At 37.9% G+C, this 18,397-nt stretch overlaps 1 protein-coding gene across 7 annotated transcripts in view; it reads right to left on the bottom strand.

Annotated features, from left to right (window-relative positions):
- Nucleotides 1-18,397, bottom strand: part of LOC128099428 (contactin-4) — a 1,007,148-nt gene that overhangs the window by 179,440 nt on the left and 809,311 nt on the right. For all 7 annotated transcript variants that reach the window (XM_052721339.1, XM_052721341.1, XM_052721340.1 and 4 more), the window contains 2 exons: nucleotides 13,398-13,534; nucleotides 11,625-11,754 (listed from right to left, as the gene is read on the bottom strand). In XM_052721339.1, the coding sequence (XP_052577299.1) occupies nucleotides 11,625-11,754; nucleotides 13,398-13,534 (267 nt within the window). The remainder of the gene's footprint in view (nucleotides 1-11,624; nucleotides 11,755-13,397; nucleotides 13,535-18,397) is intronic.

Below are 18,397 nucleotides of genomic sequence, written 5' to 3'. Positions count from 1 at the left end.
ACTTTTCCCCAGAGTTTGAGTTATAAACATGGCTCTCAGAGCTGGTGGTAAATGTATCTCCACCACCATGGGACTAGACTCTCAAGGAAATGAGAAGAAGGAGCCAGCACCGGCATGCTATGATCTAAGTTGCACAACAGTTTTTTGCTCATGCAGATAGAAAAGGTTACACATGCACAATAAGGACAGATTCAGACAAAAAGAGCCTCTAAATTGGTCACAGTATGTTTAAAAAATATGCATAGGCTTGGGAGAGAGAAAAATATATACCATTTTAGATTAAAAAATAATGTTTTAAAATAAAGTCTTTAAAAAGGAATAGAGTAATAAAATACTATAAGCCATGTGAAGATGGAAAATACACACAGAGTCTAGATACTGTATGCTATTGTGTTGTCTTTAAATTTTAATGGCTAATGACCAAATGATAACTACTGAGAGACATTTGATTATGAAAACTGCTAGATTAAACCAACCTATACATTTAAAAATTGTCTTGACTTCAAAATTTAAGCCATAAGATATGTTACTTTGGGAAAGAGGTTCTGCTTTTAATTCTACAAAAAATGAGAGGTAGTGAATTCATTCTGTGTTAAGAAAAATCAGATTTGATCAAGGAAGACCTTCGGAAAAATCTCCACTGGGAACGGATGGCCCAGATGAGCCACTGTTTCAGAGCACCCGTGCTGTAGTTTCCTCTGAGTTCTGCATCCCAAACAGCTTCAAGGCTGCTGGTTGAGATGATTGCTGGAATATTCCAGTCAGGACTTGACCATAACCTTACATTTTCTCAGGGTCCTCCAAAGATTACCAGTACTCCCAATCAACAGGAAGTAGTCTAGAGAACTATGCCCACATTTCCAAAACTAAATTATGAGTGCCTGCCATTGTTTAGGGGATTTGATTACAAGTTGTTATGGATAATGGTCAAGAAAAAAGGCTAAGCAAAGGAGACTAGATTCAGGGATCTTATTCTGAAAATATAAAGGGGAATATAGAAATGATAGGATAAAAGGGTAGATTATTGAATCTAATCCAAAACACAACTATTATTCCTATATATTTTTACATTGGTATGGATTTTGGTTTATTAATACAAATTTAAAGTTAATTTTGTTACACTATATATATGTATATATATATATGTATATATATATATATATATATATTTCTACCCTTGTTTAGGGTATCATGTTTATGCAGCTCATTTAAAAATATAATATATAATTAAGAAATACAGATTAATAGTAATACATAATAGCAAACTTATAGTCATGTTAGGTATGCTTTCAAACTCTTCAAACACTTCAAAGACCTACAGAACATGGCATTTAAAATGTTTTAATAACTTAGACTTTTCTCAACAGTGAGACATGTCTGCTCCTGGCAGCACCAATTACTTCAAAGAGGATGATGGACATTGAAGAAATTCCATATGGCATTTGTTTTCTTCACGTCAAAAGCTAGCCATGTTGGCAGAAAAAGACTGCCCTTGCCTCAATTGCCGACAGTTACTGTTCAAACTGGACCAGCAGAACACAAAAAGGTGGACTGCTAAATTTTGCCAAGACAAGGTAGAAAGTCCTTCAAAATTCCTTGCTTCAGAGGAAAGTCTGTCAGACATGCTAGGCCTTAGGCCAGAGTTGGATGCCCCAATGTTACAGAGAAACTTTGGCTGACTGTCTAGGCAGCCTGATGTCCCTGTTGTTAGGTAACATTTTACCTTTCTGGGATATTTGATGTTGTTGAAGACTAAATAGTTACAGTTATAGTTTTCCTTAGTTATAACAGAAAGTAAATAAGATACAAATCTTTAGACTCACCAAGATAAGATAGATAATTAAGTATTTTCTCTAATTTTTTCAAATGCAAATAGATTGGATAATGTTACTGTAATTCTTACTTAATAACTGTTTTTGTAGTAAATAGTTTTACTATTTTAAGGTTAAAATCTTCCTTTTTAATTATACAAAAAGGGGGAAATGTTGTGGAACAGTCCTTTTCTACACTATGAATATATATTACTCTCATTGGTTAATAAAAAGCTGACAGGAAGTTAGGCAGGAAAGCCAAACTGAGAGTTATGGGAAGAAGGAGGGTAGAGTTGGGAAAGATGTCAGCTAGCCATTGAGCAAGCAGGATGTGTAAAAAATGAGATAACAAGCCGGGCGGTGGTGGCACACGCCTTTAATCCCAGCACTCGGGAGGCAGAGGCAGGCAGATCTCTGTGAGTTCGAGGCCAGCCTGGTCTCCAAAGTGAGTTCCAGGAAAGGCACAAAGCTACACAGAGAAACCCTGTCTTGAAAAAAAAATGAGATAACAAGCCATGAGCCTCTTGGCAAAGCATAAATAGAAATACGGGTTAATTTAAGTGAAAGAGTTAGCTAGTAAGAAGCCTGAGCTATCAGCCGAGCATTTATAATTCATATTCAGCCTCTGAATTGGTTACTTAGGACTGGGCAGTCAGGACAGAAAACATCTGTTTACATACAAGCCCCAAATTTCACAACTGCCTGGGCTCCAAATGCTGCCAGAGTTAGCCCCTTATCACTGGCCAGCTCTGCCTTTAGGCAGATCTGTGCTTTCACTTCCTGCTGGTCACATATGCTGCTTTTGAATGTTCCCCCATGTCCACCTTTCAGATGACTGGATCTTTGGCTCCTTTCCCCCATGGCCCATAGGTTGTGGGCTTTCCATGGACCCCTTTCTCAGACTGCTGACACATGATCAGCAGCAACTATCCTCAGCCAAACTGTGCACCACCTGTGTTCTCTGCCCAGAGTGCTAAGCAGTGACAGTCAGTCTTACACTTCACTGTCATCATCATCAGATTTGGTGAGACAATTTGGATTCCTTAAAAGGTGAATTAGTTTTTAAAAAAAGTTTTTCCCCCCACATTAAAAAATTGGAAACACTATTATGATGGAGGGAGTTAGGTCTCTGAATACTTCTACAATAGATGGTTTAAAAATGGAACAATTAAATGAGGGAACAATTAACTTAGCTGGGATTTATGTAATGTCAATTATAAACATTATAAGTTTGGTAATTCTTTGTTTTATCCCTAAAAATGTTGGTTGATATGAGTTCCAAGATATAGGCCTTAGAAAATATTACTAAAGAAAATAATGCAATTTTTACTGATAAGTTACAAGCCTTAGAAAAACTTACTTAAATAGATAATAGAGATATTCAGATAAAGACAAAGTAGAACCAACCTCACCATTATAAAATTAGAAAGGAACAGTCCAAGATTATCAACAAAACCAACCTTAATTTATCCAGTCACCCTACAGGCACAACTGCCAAATGACAGATATCCCCAAGGCTATGTAAGAGCTGACTGGATTCCTGTGGAGATGTTAGATTTGAGGAGATTTAAGGAAGTGATGGTCTCATATAGTGTTCATTCACCTTTTGTGAGTTAGATGTTAAATTCATGGTCAACTAGTAACAGAATTGTCCCTCAAGACTGGAAAGACTTGGTTACAGCAGTATGGAACCTGATCCTCAGTTACAGTGGAAGACCTGGTAGAAGATGAGGTTAAGACCATTGAACAATGAAGTAGGGCTAGAGGTATGGGAATTTCCCAAGATCAGGTTCTTGGAAAGGGAGATTATGCTGATGGACAAAGACAGTCTATATATGATGAACATGCCTTGGCTCTATGTTGTGCAGCAGCTTTGAATGCTTGGGACTGAATTGAAGAAGTCGGAAAGAGAACTGAATCATTTACTAATTGTATACAGGGCCCAAAAGAAACCTTCATTGATTTTTTTTCACAAAGATTGACTTCAGCTGTAAATAGGATGATACCAAATCTAGAAGCTAGACAAATAATAATTGAATCTTTGGTTTTTGAAAATGCTGACTCACAATGTAAAATGATAAATAGGCCTTTAAAGACAAGATCAGCACCCATAGAGGAATGGATCCAAGATACAGTCAATATTGAATCTCATAAACATGATGATACTTAGATAAGAGAGTTGATTTCCAAAGGCTTGAAGAAAAATCAAAATGTCATATGTTTTAATTGTGGCAAACAAGGTCACCTAAAAAAGGATTGTAGACAGGGAATTCCTAGAAACAATGCTTTTTTCTAGGAATAATCCAAACAGAAGGCTCCTGTCTCCTGGAGTATGCAGAAAGTGCAGCAAAGGCCAACACTGGACCGATGAATGTTCATCAACAAGGTCTAGACAAAGGTAACCCTTTGCCATCAGGAAATGCCTTGGGGGGGGGGGCTCTTGCAGGCTCCCATGTCAAATTTGGTTCAATTGTTCCCTGTCTCTGTGGGGAAAACTCCTCTCCAGAGCAATTAAAGACCTAATGCGTATTGTAGAAAACAACCATACTGCTCCAAATGATAGAACAGCTTTAGAAGATAAAACAAAAATTTCAGGAGAAACCAAAACAAGAGAGACCTCTTAATTAGAAGAGGTGATGGTTCATCAAACAGCATGACCATTCAATCTAATTAACTTGTAAGACTAATAAATGATTTTTGTTTGATTAAATATAACTTGCCAAAAGGGAAACTCTCTGAAGTTAGGGTTGAGGCATGGTTTTGTTTTTGTCTTTCTGGAGAATTAAGGCATCCAACTGAAGACCACTGGACAAATGAGACATCTGAAGAAAAAGGATGAATCATCCAGAGAAAATGTCCCCCTCTAAAAGAGTAAATTGGTCTAATGGTATAGCACATTTCTAACAGGATAAAATTTCATACATCTTCCCAAATGTTTGTTTCTGCTGTTCTCTACAGACATGTAATGCAAGTGGTCTTTTTGAAGTCCCAGTTCAATTAAAAATTAAAGCTGACTTTGGAGTTGGAGCATGGATCTCTCCTTCTCTTAACCCAAGTATGCTTGTTGAAAGGAACATCCAAAAGCTCTGTCTCATGTCAGAGAAGCCACCTGCTATGGGACAGAAGAATAATCACAATTAAGGGACTATTCTATTGCCACTAATCTTATAATTCTTTGGTTTTACTTTGACTCTTTAAAATTTTTCTTAAGGTATAAATATTATCGCAAAATTTATGAAAGATATATATATATATATATATATATATATATATATATATATATCTCAAACATTTTGTCATGATATTAATGGTCATATAGAGTACTAATTTTAGAAAAAGGCTTCATCTAGCTTCCTGTACATGATTTCAGGTTTGAGTCTTTATCAGGTAACTAGTAATTAAGTTTTTGTACTGTGGATGTACATAACAAATTATGGTCCTTTAATCTTTTTGAAATCTGCTGCATATAATATTTAAAATGTTTAATTCTTCTGCAGTGAATCATGACGTTGTCTAACAGTGACCTTTGACGTCTTCAAAAGGGGCCCTGCAATGATGATTCCACCTGGATTGTTGGTAACACCACTAAGCTGACAAACACCACCCAAAGATGTGCTTTGGACTACAAATTGCTCAGGACAATTTCAAGATAGCTAGATGAGATGATCCAGCCAGCCCCATGTTGGGCACCATATGTAAATGTATGTTTCCTGTCCCAACTGCCCAGTCTCAAATAACCAACTCAGAGGCTGAATGTGAATTATAAATGTTTGGCCAATAGCTCAGGCTTGTTACTAGCCAACTCTTACACAAATTAATCCATATTTCTATTTATGCTTTGCCACATGGCTCATGGCTTGTTACCTCACTTTCTACACATCCTGCTTGCTTAGCGGCTGGCTGGCATCTCTTCTAACTTGACCCTCCTTCTTCCCATCATCCTCAGTTTGGCTTTCCCACTTAACTTCCTGCCCAGCTACGGGCCTGCATGCCTTTTATTAACCACTAAGAGTAATACATTTTCATAGTGTAGAAAAGAATTGTTCCACAGCATTCCTGAGCATTTGTAATTCATTAAAAAAAAAAGCCATATATAAACGGACATTTCCTATCCCAACTGCCTGGTCCCAAATAATGATTCAGAGGCTGAATATGAATTATAAATGCTCAGGCTAATTACTAACTAGTGCTTTCATTTTAAGTTAACACATGTTCCTTATTTTGCTCTGCCATGTGGAGTTACCTTTATTAGCATGGCACATTCATCTCCTGCTTCCTCTGCAGCTGATCACCACTTCTTATTCTGCCCTTTCCTTCCCAGAATTCTCAGTTTGGCTTTCCTGCCCAACTTCATCCTGTTCTGCTATTGACCAATAAGCTTCTTCATTAAACCAATCACAGCAACAAATCTTCACAGTGTACAGAAGGATTATTCCACTGCAGAGATTAACCGCTTACTTGCATTCTGGTTTATCTTTCAAACAGCAATAAAATGGTCCTCAAGCTTCCTTCTGTCCATTTTGAGATTCCTTTATTAATGAGACTAAGAGCACACAAAAGGAAATCCCAGTTTTCTCAGTAGCAACTGTTTCTAGAAGTCACGCAATGGCAATTGCTCTCTGCATTGTTAAGTCTATGTGTCCAGTCAGGGGAGAGGATCCTTCTACTCTGTTATTTTGCTGCCTTTACCCCCTACTAGGAAAGCTTCATAAATGTCAATTCTAATATACCCTAAGCCAGGCTACCAAAGTGTAATTAACCCATTACCAGAAGGAGGTAGAGAGGAATATAATTATCTCATTTTGTTACATTTTTCCACCGAAGAGATTTGAGGGGGATAATAGTAAAATATATACATAAATGAATACTTTAAAATATTACTGGAGTCAAACAGAAGAAAGGAAGGAAAACAACCTCGCTGGTATTGTATGAGAGAGTTAAATTAGCCCTGGACTTTTGGAAGCCAAAGTAGACAAGGCAACATGGAGCACAGAGGAAAAAGAGTTACTGGCTGGTGAAGATTTCAGTAATGTAATAAAAGACTTGCACTTTTCCTTTTTAGAGAAAAAATTATTCACTTTAAGATCAACTTGTTGGGAATATCTTTTTGTTAAAAAATTATGGATGTCAATGCAGATAAGGGTTTCACAGCAATTTTATAGGGGATTTAGGGATTCTGTTAATAAGACAATATGGTAGCCACATTTCAATACCTTGAGTCACATTTTGACTCATGTCTTTTCTTTGACTGTGAGGAATTATGATATACATCTCTGAGACTGTAATGTCTTCCCTGGCTAAGTTTTAAAGTATGAGATCCACAGCATGTAATTCCTTTGCTCAGCCTTCCCATGGTAGCTTCTCAACTCATTCTTTCTACCAGTGTCCTGGTGACACAGATCATCTAACCATGATAGCGATCTATGATGCCTTATATTTCTCTTATACAGGCAACTTCTGATATAGAATACTGATCCTAACCAGAGATTTACCCACATAGAATATGCTTAACTTTTTAAAAAGAAAGCAAATGTTCTGTTGACCAGAAATGTCAGCATGACCTGGTTCCTTGCTAAAAATGTGAATTTTCAGGTCTCAAGTCAGAAGTACTATCCAGAGATTCTGGGAGAAGGGTGTAACCATATTTTGGATGGAATGTCATCAAGTTGATTTTGGTTCACAGCAAAGTTCGAGAACCAAGACTTTAGGCAAAATCCTATGGTATTTAGTTCTGATCAGTAAGAATATCAGTTGCCAACTTTGCTCCTCATTGGAGTCTCACTCAGACAGTTTTGAGGAGTAATGCCTAGTTCTAGGCACAGAAGTTGAATTACTTGGCATGAGCACAGAGCAGTTTCATCAGAAAGATTCTCTAGATTATTATAGTTGCAGGAAAAATTGGTAATTACAAAAAATGATACATATTATTAATTCTGAGTGTGTGTACAAGTTTTTGGTTTGAAAGAGTTAACAAGAGTGACTTCTTCTTATGTTGTTGTACACATTTTCAAGTTTGAAAAAAGGTATTTACAAGAGATTTCCTGGTCTTCACAGGGAGAAGGGTTAACAGCATCCTCTTCTCAGTAACTTTCAAAATGTATAAACTTTGATTCTGAGATCCAAGCATCTGCCTCTCTGGGATGGCAGAGTTTCTGTCTAGACAGCTACATTTGGATAAAAAAGACATTTGTCCTCTCATTGGATGCTGCTCACACTCCTACATTCGATTATTTTGTAATCTGGCTCAATGAGGCAGTTGAGAAATAAGATCGAGATGCACTTGTGAAAGTCCCTCTGAAATAACTTTTAGTTTAGCCTTAATGGTTTTCTAATTTGGGAGCCAATCATCTGGATAAATGCCAAATTAACTGGATAATTGCTCAACCCTGCACCTCACTTTAATTGGACCATCAGTTACTTGATGTTGCTTGAGTGTCCTGCTAGGGTCAGATGTCCTCTCCCAAGCAGGACAGGAGAATTCCCTCAATGGTATTTCCTTAAGATTTAGTGTAATAGTGGTTGCACAGTATATATGTTTATGTAACAGTGTAAATAAAAAGAATTTCTTCAGACAGAGGCAGCTACAGTTTCATTTAAATCCTGGAAAATTCATGTTATATTCGGTAGACTACTGGGTAGACCACTTTCTCACAGGTAGCTTTATACACTGCACAAAGCTAAGGTTCTCTAGTACATTAATTGCACTGCCCTTTATAGACCAGAAAAATTGGATAAAGTACCCAGGTGTCTTGGTTGGCACAGCAACTTGTTCTCTATCTGTTTTCTGGCCTCCAGTACAGTGAATGTTGGGTATTTGGCACCTCCAAACTATTCTCTTCTCTGGGAAATTGACTTTGAGAGACCTGTTTCATTCTTTACCCTATCTCCTAGTACCTCCATCTAGGACCTCATCTTTGCCTCCAGTGGGACAGTCTAGGGGCTAACTGAAATGTTTACTTGAACAAAACCAGCATCCTACCCTCAAGGTAAAAATAACTCCGAGATGTAATTTGTGTTTCAAAAATCTCTCCTCTGCATCACACCTGGGCTAGAGTTCACTTAGTGATGCCCTTATCTCTGGTCACTGCTTCTGCTTGCCTATTCTTCTCACCTTCTGGATTTCCCCCGAGAACACTCCTTCAATGCTTATAGCTATATGATCTGTACCTCTGCTCTAAGAATTCAGATATCCTGTATATCACAATTATCTACATTGCATAAGCATTCTATATCAAACATAACAGAGTATCACACTTTTTAGAAATTGATTGAGCAATCCTTCTACTTTGTGAACATGAGTAGAAGTCATTATATTAGGAATGTATCCAGTTACAATTAGTTTTTAAATGATTTATTTAACATTTAAGTTTCCTAACCATTTCAGGATTGTGTTCACTTCAATTCTAGTATATTTGCAGGAGTCAGAGAGAGGGACGGAATTATGTTTATCCCCCAGGGTTTATATGCAGCACCTCAAAGAAGCCCAGGGATTATGTCCCCCAAAGGAATCTCACTCATGATGCTACGATACAAGAGGGGAAAAAAAGACTTGGAGGATGGGTAGGATGGCTCAGGGGGTGAAGACGCTTGCCTCCACACCTGATAACCTGAGACACATATGATCCCACAAGAGAAATAAATGAAACAGTAATTAAAAATTTTAAATATTTGGGTAATAGTTCCATTGAGAAATTTTTAAAACTATAAGTTATAATTGATCAGTTACAAACCAGGACATCTCTATGTAATGCTACTTCAAGGTAAAATTCTCTCTATGCCCTGTGAGGAAAGCACCCAATACTTTCATTAATTATTTAGCAGTTTCAATCCATTAAGAATAGACATGTTACAAATACATTAAATATCCACACAGAACACATAAAGCCTGGCCATGGGAAAAGCCTATTAAGTATGTGCTTCCTAGCCATCTCTTATTCATGATGTTAGGGCTATTATCTAGCATTAAAGGGAATCTCCTCCACAGCACTGAGAGATCCTAATATGGTATCAATAGCTGAAGCCAGCATAGATTTTTTTCTTCCCTATTGAAAAGTATATAATTTTATAATTTCAATTCTCTTTTTTTTTCAGTTTAGCCTCACAATTCTAATACTTCTTAGGAGTTTTCATCGTCACTCTTTAGGCCCTGACCTGAACGTGTCTGTGCTTTCAGGAATCTTGATTTGAAGTCATAACACCCAAGATAATGGCATTACAAGTTAGGGATTTGGAAATATAACTATGCCGTGAAAATGAAGTATTCACAGACTTCTCTGAGGCCTGCTACATATAGTTTGCATGGCTCCCTGAATTCTCAGAAACTTTTACCTTTGACACGATGGTGGTCTAACCTAAAAACAGCAAGAAGAGTAGCTGTGGAGACTTTTTGCCTTCCTTCATTGCACAGGTTGGAAGATAGTCAACCTGAGATTGTATACTTCCAGATGGAAACTCTACATGGTAGTCATGGAGGACAGCCTTCAGAGGGAGAGTCAGGACTTAGAGACTGGAAAAGCTATCAAGTTATGTAAATTGCTCTCATTCTGTGCTGTTTTCTTCATATTCCTTATGTTACGGTCCAGTCAAGAACTATTGTTTAGACCCTCTCAATTAAGAGGTGCTGGTGAAATAAATTATAATTGTTTTGGTGCTTTTATGCCATTATGTTACCTATCTACCAGTAATAGCAAAATTTAAGATCTTTCTATGGGATATATGCTTTCTTGAACTTAAAAAAAATACCCATAGATTAGATTAACCAATTCTTTAACTATTGATTTACTGGCATGTGAATCTGTTTTCCAAAATGGTATCTTAAGTCCGTCATTCACTTACCATCATTACTCATTCAGTATTTATTGAATACCTACCATTTACTTAACTATTTCATTCAGCACCAAGGATACAATTGTGAACTTTGACATCATGGGGAGATTAAAATGCAATGAGAAAAAAAGGATGATCATATCAAAGTACAATATACTCCTATTGTATAAGGCAAAGGTAAAGGACAGTACAAAAATCAGTAATGGGAGGATTGATTCAGGCACAGGGCTTGCAGTGACTACATGAAGAAGCCATCTTGGAGTTTGGAGAATGGGACAGAAAGCTCTGTAGGCAGGAGCAGTGTGTTCCATTGGCCTTTGGGAAAACTGCACCCCAGCACCAAATACATCACTGAAGAACACAGTTGGCATTGACAGGCATTGAATGAATATAAGAATAAATGAAGGTATTAAGTGAATAAAGGAGTTGAGAGATTGTCTCAGAAAATGGATTGGTGAATTAAGTAATTAATAATTAAAGGCAAAACATTGAGGGGGAAAGGATGTAGATGAGAGAGGTCAGTTCCAAAGGGAAGGCACAGAACATCAGCAGACCATTAGTGCACAGTCTGGACAGTTCAGGCATGGAAGAACAATGGTCACTCTGCAAGCTGCTCAAATTAGCCTTTGCAGTCCAAGTCAGCTCTACTCCCTCCAAGCTGAAGTTGTACCAAATCAGAGTGATCACAGTGAATGTATTTCAGAAACTTAGTTCAATTAAGAAGTGTGGTCTGTAGAGGAATAAAAACCGAATGCCAAGGGAGCTGAGTTAGCTGCTGTGAGCATAGAGGAGACCCATTTCGAAAGTGGTCTCTTCCCATTGCTTGGAGGCTATATGACTTGTCTCTAGGACACCTTCAAACCTAAAGATCTCTTTATACATTCCGAGGACTAAACATTTGTGGCTGGCAAAGTTACTTATTACTTTAGTGACTTAAAGAGTTATTTTTTCCCTTCATTTTTTTTTCTTTCTACTATAAGGACTCACCTATTACACTGAGCTCAGCGCTGGAAAAGATAACTCCATGTTTATTCTCTGCCACACACTGGTACATGCCAGCATCTGAGAGATTCACTATTGTTATGTTGAGAGTTCCTTGTTCGATTTGTATTCTATCCTGTGAAAGAAAAGAGTAGTATAAAAATAGTGACCTTCTACAGCTGAGAGCTTAAGACAATTTTGCTACATGCTATGTCAAGAGGGCTGAATGGGAGGAAAATACTCATCATATAAGCAATTTACATTAACATGATCTGCTTATCTGTCAAATAAATCTGTGCCAGGTCAGATGGCAAATGGAACCAGCAGCATATCAGTTGGCAAATGGAATTTAAATTGTAAGATTCTCTTGCATTTGTGTTGATTTAATAGTGAAGTCATTCAGACAAATATGCCCTGTAAATAAGTGAACTTGACCTTGAAAGATGAGAGCTGTTAACTGGGGAAATGGGAAAAAATACAATCAAATTTATCATTTAGAATTTAGACCTCTTAATTATCACCAGACTGTTCTTCAAGTGCTGATAAGTTATAATCTTAGATGGCCGTACATAATTTTTAGTACCTGCTGAGTTGACCAAAAGAGAGTAAGGTAGGTGCTAATAATTCAATATTCTGCCAGGCATGGTGGTGGCACATGCCTTTAATCTCAGCACCAGGCTGCAGAGCCAGACAGATCTCTTGAGTTTAAGGATAGGATGGTCTATATAGTGAGCTCCAGGCTAGCCAGAGATACAAACTGAAAACATATCTCAAAAATAAATCATTGTTCTGATGCTTGGTTGCTGTCATTGTGATTATTTGCACTTATGATCTGCTAGCTGTCAAGATGAAGAAAGCAAAGATAGTAAGTATATATGACAAAAAACCTTCTCATGTGTCAAACTGAAGTCCTGCAACTTGAGCATCAATCTATACTTCACTAAGGATCTCCTCTCTCCATATTACATACACACACACACACACACACACACACACACACACACACACACACACACACACACCAGTGAAAACAAAGCCTTAAAAATAAAAAATTCTGTCTTCTTAAGGACTGCTGTCTAGTTGAATGGATACTTTATTAGACTTTGGTCAAGACATCCTTGTCCCTTCACATTTCATAAAGAGAAAGAAATGCCAAGTATCTGGGAACCTGCACACTAGCAATTTGTTTGACTTTTGTAACCAAGGGGATGATGAACCAGAGGAGCCTTCCAGGGAATTGAGGGTGATGATGTCCCTTTCTCTATCAGTTGTCCAGGGCAGACACTTTTTCTTTTGTAGGTATACTATGCAGGGAAGAAATCTGAGCATGAAACCTGGCTCTCAATGTGGGTACTGAAGAAAATTCCAAATTCCTGGTAACATTTGATATTTCATAGGAAAAACACAATAAAGAAAATTAAATTGGACATAATTGTTCCTCCAATTTCTTTTTGAGAGTCACATTGCATTTTGATGGTCATCTTTGTGTCATATCAATTCTCTTTCTCTTTAAGTAGATGCTGGGATGTCCCTTCCTATATATCAGCAAAGTCACACAAACTACCAAAGTGTTAATCTGTGCTACATAGTTTAACAAAATTTATTTGTGATTTATTTTTATAAACTTATTCACTTTCACTTTTTCTACTACTAATGGAATATAGTTGCTTATTATTTTGGAAACAACTCAACATTTTTCTGTTTCCATAGCAATGAGGCCACACTAAACATTGTATTACATTAAGACACAATTACCACAATTACTATCAATTTACTTACCCGTGTTAACAGTGGGTCACCATTTTTTAGCCACCTGTAGGTAGGCTTGGGCCTCCCATTTGCTTTACATTCCCAGAAGACACTCTCTTCCATGGCCACGTGGATATCATTTATCTTTTGAACCCAGTTAGGTTGAGCTATAGCAAATCAAAAACAAAGAAGAGGCATATGTTCACTGTATAGTCAGTTTTTTTTAATTCTAAGCAATTGAAGATTAAAATGCATTTTTAATCAAATTCCGTTTCCACATGACATACAAGTAATAAGAGTAAGAAAACAATTAAGGGGAATATATACCCTTTATGAACACTGTGTTTCTGATCCATATTGTTGATCTTTTTAATGATTGTCATTTATTATTTGTTGATCTCATATTGGAAGAATGTTAGCTATATGATCCTTAAAGCCAACATTTTTGAGTGAGTCTTGGATTTACCAAGCCTTTTGGAAAATCAAATTCTGCCCACAATCTCACATGGATATTCAAAGCAGCATTTAATTCTCACATTTCATAATACTGAATACTACCCCAGCCACCCACATTCTGCCATGTTTTTCATGCTTCTATTGAAGGCATATTTTGTTTTTCTATGATATCAATAGACATGTGGCTAATGTTTCATAAAAATATTCATAAATATCAGTTCTTGTCTACCATACAGTTCATGCTTTTATCTTCACAGTTATGTTTATTGGTAGAAGACCTTTTGCTAAAAGTCCTATAGAAAATAACTACAGCTATTATTTGAGGAAGTTACCTGTTCACAGGGCATTTCTACAGGGTAATAACTACTGATGTTAACTTAATAACCAGAGTTGATACCATTATTAATCAGAAGACATTACTCAATATTCCTAACATGTCTTTAAGCTGACTTGACCTCTATAAATCCATTCAATGACTCTTCAAGTCCTGGATAATTTAATTCAAAGGGAAATTGGTAATGAGAAGGCTAAGCTGTACATCTTACCTTCTAGATAATACACAAAAAGAGAAAAACACTCAACGAGTCACTTAACCAGCAGAGGTCTCTAGGTCCTTGACTAAATGCTGTTTTCTTCTTTTCCATCTACAAGCAATTCCATGTTTTTCAAAGAGCAAAACACAATTTTGCAAACCCTCTCCTGATGGAGATGATGCATGGCTGCTTAAGAGGGGAGGCCAAAAGGGTCAACTTCAAAAAAACGTTACAACATCAACAAGCATTAGCTTGAATGAAGGGTTATAACCTGCATCTTTGAAAGAGCTGCAAGTTGGCTACTGTCCTCTATCATCCCGCTGCTAATGGGAAGGGAAGCTCACGAGGTAATATCTTCCCAGAGCTCTACTGGGAGAAGGCAGCATGCAACTCCGTTAGGACTAATGGCCTAGCCTGCCAGATACACATTCAACCTGCAGCGCATTCACCCCCTGCAGAGTCCGGGGGAACAAAGCAAACAAGAAAGGCACAGAAATCTGTGGAATATTAACAAGAGCAACTTCTGAAAAAGAGTTTGGGAAGCAAAAGCAAAACAAGAAAGGACAAATGTAACAAGGAAGCAATGTCAAGTTGAAGTGAAAACAGGAAACTTCACAAACACATACAGAGACGGATTTCAATGTCACCTACTTCTTGCAACACTTGGGCTCATTCTTTCAAAAACTACAGAAAGCTGGAAGCCAAACCTTGCTATCTCACAAAGGAGCTGGGGTAGGAAAAGGAGGCTTTGAACAGAGTTTGAAATGACCTTGCAAATTTCAAACTAATTAGATACTTCTGAGGGCTCACTCTTTCTCTTGCTGTGGGGTCAAGAAACTCAACAAGAATGGACAATTTGTCCTGGCAGAGGTGACACTCATAACTAATTTGCCTAATACTGAACTAATTCAGTATCTGACAATAGTCATCAGGACTTTCTTTGCTTTCAAAGTGAAACATGTTCACAGGAGCCAAACTGACATAATCTACATACACTCCTCTTGAAGTGAGTAAGTGCATAGGAACCCAGGAAGGTGAAAAGTGGGGCGGCTGGGAGAGTGAGACAGCTTAACTGGTAAAGTGCTTCCTATACATGCGTGAAGACCCGACTTCAACGTTTAAGGCCCACATATACAGACTGGCCATGGTGACACATGACGGCAATCCCAATATATGGAGGCAGAGACAGGAATATTTCTGGGGTTCATTGGATAGCTAGCCTAACTGAATTAAATGCAGGGATAGGCATATCTCAGGGGTTCACTGGACAACCAGCTTGCCAGCTGAACTGAATTGATGAAGTCTTGTCTTAAATTTCAGGGTGGGTGGCATCGTAAGGAATGATGCTTGAGGCTCACCTCTAATTTACATTCACACACACACACACACACACACACACACACACACACACACACACACACACTAACCTATTGTATGAGGGCAAAGAATGAGATAGTTTGAATTTTAATGTGCCAATTGCCGCTCTACAGGTCAAAACCACACATGACCACTGTCTTCACTCACACTTATTTATGTTGGATGAATTACATCTATTATAATTGGATGATTCTTTCTTTCTGTACAAACTCTTCTACTTTGGAGAGATGGTTTGTAGGTGTCTGTATGCTTTGGGGCTACCAAGTTAAAAATCTTTGAATGATGAACATTTAGGTTTGGCGCATTTTAGAGAATACCATTTGTATAATGCATTAGAGTGGATGGTATTTATCATGTAGTACCAAAATTCAATGATAATGTTAAACTCCATGGTCCACATACCAGCTCACAGATGTCCACATGTAAGAATTGTTACTTTACAACAATTCCTAAATATTCTTTTTTGAGCTCACGCATCAAACAAAATTAAATAAACTCATATCAACAAAGAAATCACTGTTTTGATCTTTTGCATTCTTTCATGTTTGAAACAGAAGAATCATTCCTAAGTCTTGTCTCAAGCCACAGGTTCAAATATAAGATTAAATAGCTGTGCTGGGATTTGACCCTGTCATACTGTTCATCTTTTGACAGATGAACAATCTATTCATTTCAATCTTTTGTTCAATAACTGCCAGAAATGACCTAGATCAAAGTTTGTATATTCCAGCCACTGGAATCATACAAACCTCTTATCCAATAATAATTTCTATTTCAAGCAAATATAATTTGAACTCAAGGGGTCAAACCATTCTCAGACATATCTGCTCTCTTCGTTCCCCAAACCAGAAATTTCTCACAAAACAAGAGGAAGACTTGGCTGTAGACCTTGGAGTTTTACATATCTAAGAAAGGGCTTCATAGGCAAAATCCTTTATGTAATTCTTGCCAAGCTGACCTATAGATATTTGTAATTATTTCTAATGGGTTCAACAATCTTAGAGAAGATGAGTCATTTACAAGAAATGCAGAGGCCTGGCTATATTATTGCTGTTAATCATAGTGAGCTTTATAAGTTTGGAGGTAATTACTCAGTTTCAATTTGCCATCTATATATAAATCCTTCTTAGGATTCTTAACACTATTATTAAAAATTTCAAGATTGTTTCAATTTACCTTAACTATAATGCCCCAGTGTTTGCTCTAGAACTAATCATATTTTAATGTTTTATATATTCTTTATAAGTCCCAGGTCTTCAATTTACATATATTACTGAAAGGACACTTGCATTGTGCTTCAAGATATCATACAACTTAAACCTTTGTTCACCTGTGATTGACTCCTATCTAGTACCCACACTACAGTGACCATCATTCTCTCAGAGGGTTTCAAAGTGAGTTCTACAAGGACTAGGGGTTCTTAGAAGATAGTGAATTCAGATCCCTCAGTAGTTGGATGAGGTTTCTAGCATGACAATTAGGGTGTTTGGCCATCCCATCACCAGAGTAGGTCAGTTCGGGCTGTCTCTCGACCATTGCCAGCAGTCTGTTGTGGGGGTATCTTTGTGGATTTCTGTGGGCCTCTCTAGCACTTTGCTTCTTCCTGTTCTCATGTGGTCTTCATTTACCATGGTCTCCTATTCCTTGGCCCTGGGTGGATCTCTGAGAGTCCAATTAGCGAGAATGAGGAGGGTTTATATGAGCGAGAATTGTTGAGACCAAGGTTGGATAAAGCACAGGGACAAATAGCCAAAGGAATGGAAACACATGAACTATGAACCAATGGCTGAGGGGTCCCTACTGGATCAGGCCCTCTGAATGGGTGAGACAGTTGATTGGCTTGATCTGTTTGGGAGGCATCCAGGCAGTGGGACCGGGTCCTGTGCTCATTGCATGAGTCGGCTGTTTGAAACCTGGGGCCTATGCAGAATTGCTTGGCTCGGCCTGGGAGGAGGGGACTGGACCTACCTGGACTGAGTCTACCAGGTTGATCTCAGTCTGTGGGGAAGGCTTTGCCCTGGAGGAGATGGGAATGGGGGGGGGGCTGGGGGGAAGGTGAGGGGAACGGGAGGGGGGAGAACAAGGGAATCTGTGGCTGATATGTAGAACTGAATTTTATTGCAAAATAAAAAAAAAAAGAAGATAGTGAATTCAACCTGAGCAGGCTTGCTTTGTTTTAAATGCTAAACATTTCTTGTCACGTTTCATGTAAAATATGACTTGATGACTAACCACTCCCATGTTGAGAAACACTGTACTGCTGTGAGGTCTTGTAGCTGCAAGAAGAGCTTTGGGGTGCAGAGGTTGAAAACCCGTGTTTTCTTCTTGAACTGAGACCAAGTTGAATACTTGACACTATAAAACTTTCATATGTAAAGCCTTAGCTTCACATTGCTTTTTGAAAGATTTTTATTAATTTTCAATTTTTGTCTGTGTGTCTATGGGGGTTGAATGTTCACATGAGTATAGGTGTCCACAGAGGTCAGCTGCACTGGATCCCCCTGGAGCTAGAACTGTATGTGTTTGTGAGCCTCCAGATGTGGATTCTGGGAACTGAATTCAAGTCCTCTGTAAGAGCAGTGCATGCTCTTAACTGCTGAGCCATCTTTCTAGCTCTATACATTGCTTTTTAAGTTAAGGAGCTTCATGCCTCTTGTGGTTTTC

Source organism: Peromyscus californicus, unplaced genomic scaffold (assembly GCF_007827085.1).
Source record: "Peromyscus californicus insignis strain IS unplaced genomic scaffold, ASM782708v3 Scaffold_6__1_contigs__length_162567912, whole genome shotgun sequence".
Lineage (NCBI taxonomy): Eukaryota > Metazoa > Chordata > Mammalia > Rodentia > Cricetidae > Peromyscus > Peromyscus californicus.
Note: the sequence above shows the minus strand (reverse complement) of the source record. Positions and strands in the feature narration are given on the sequence as shown.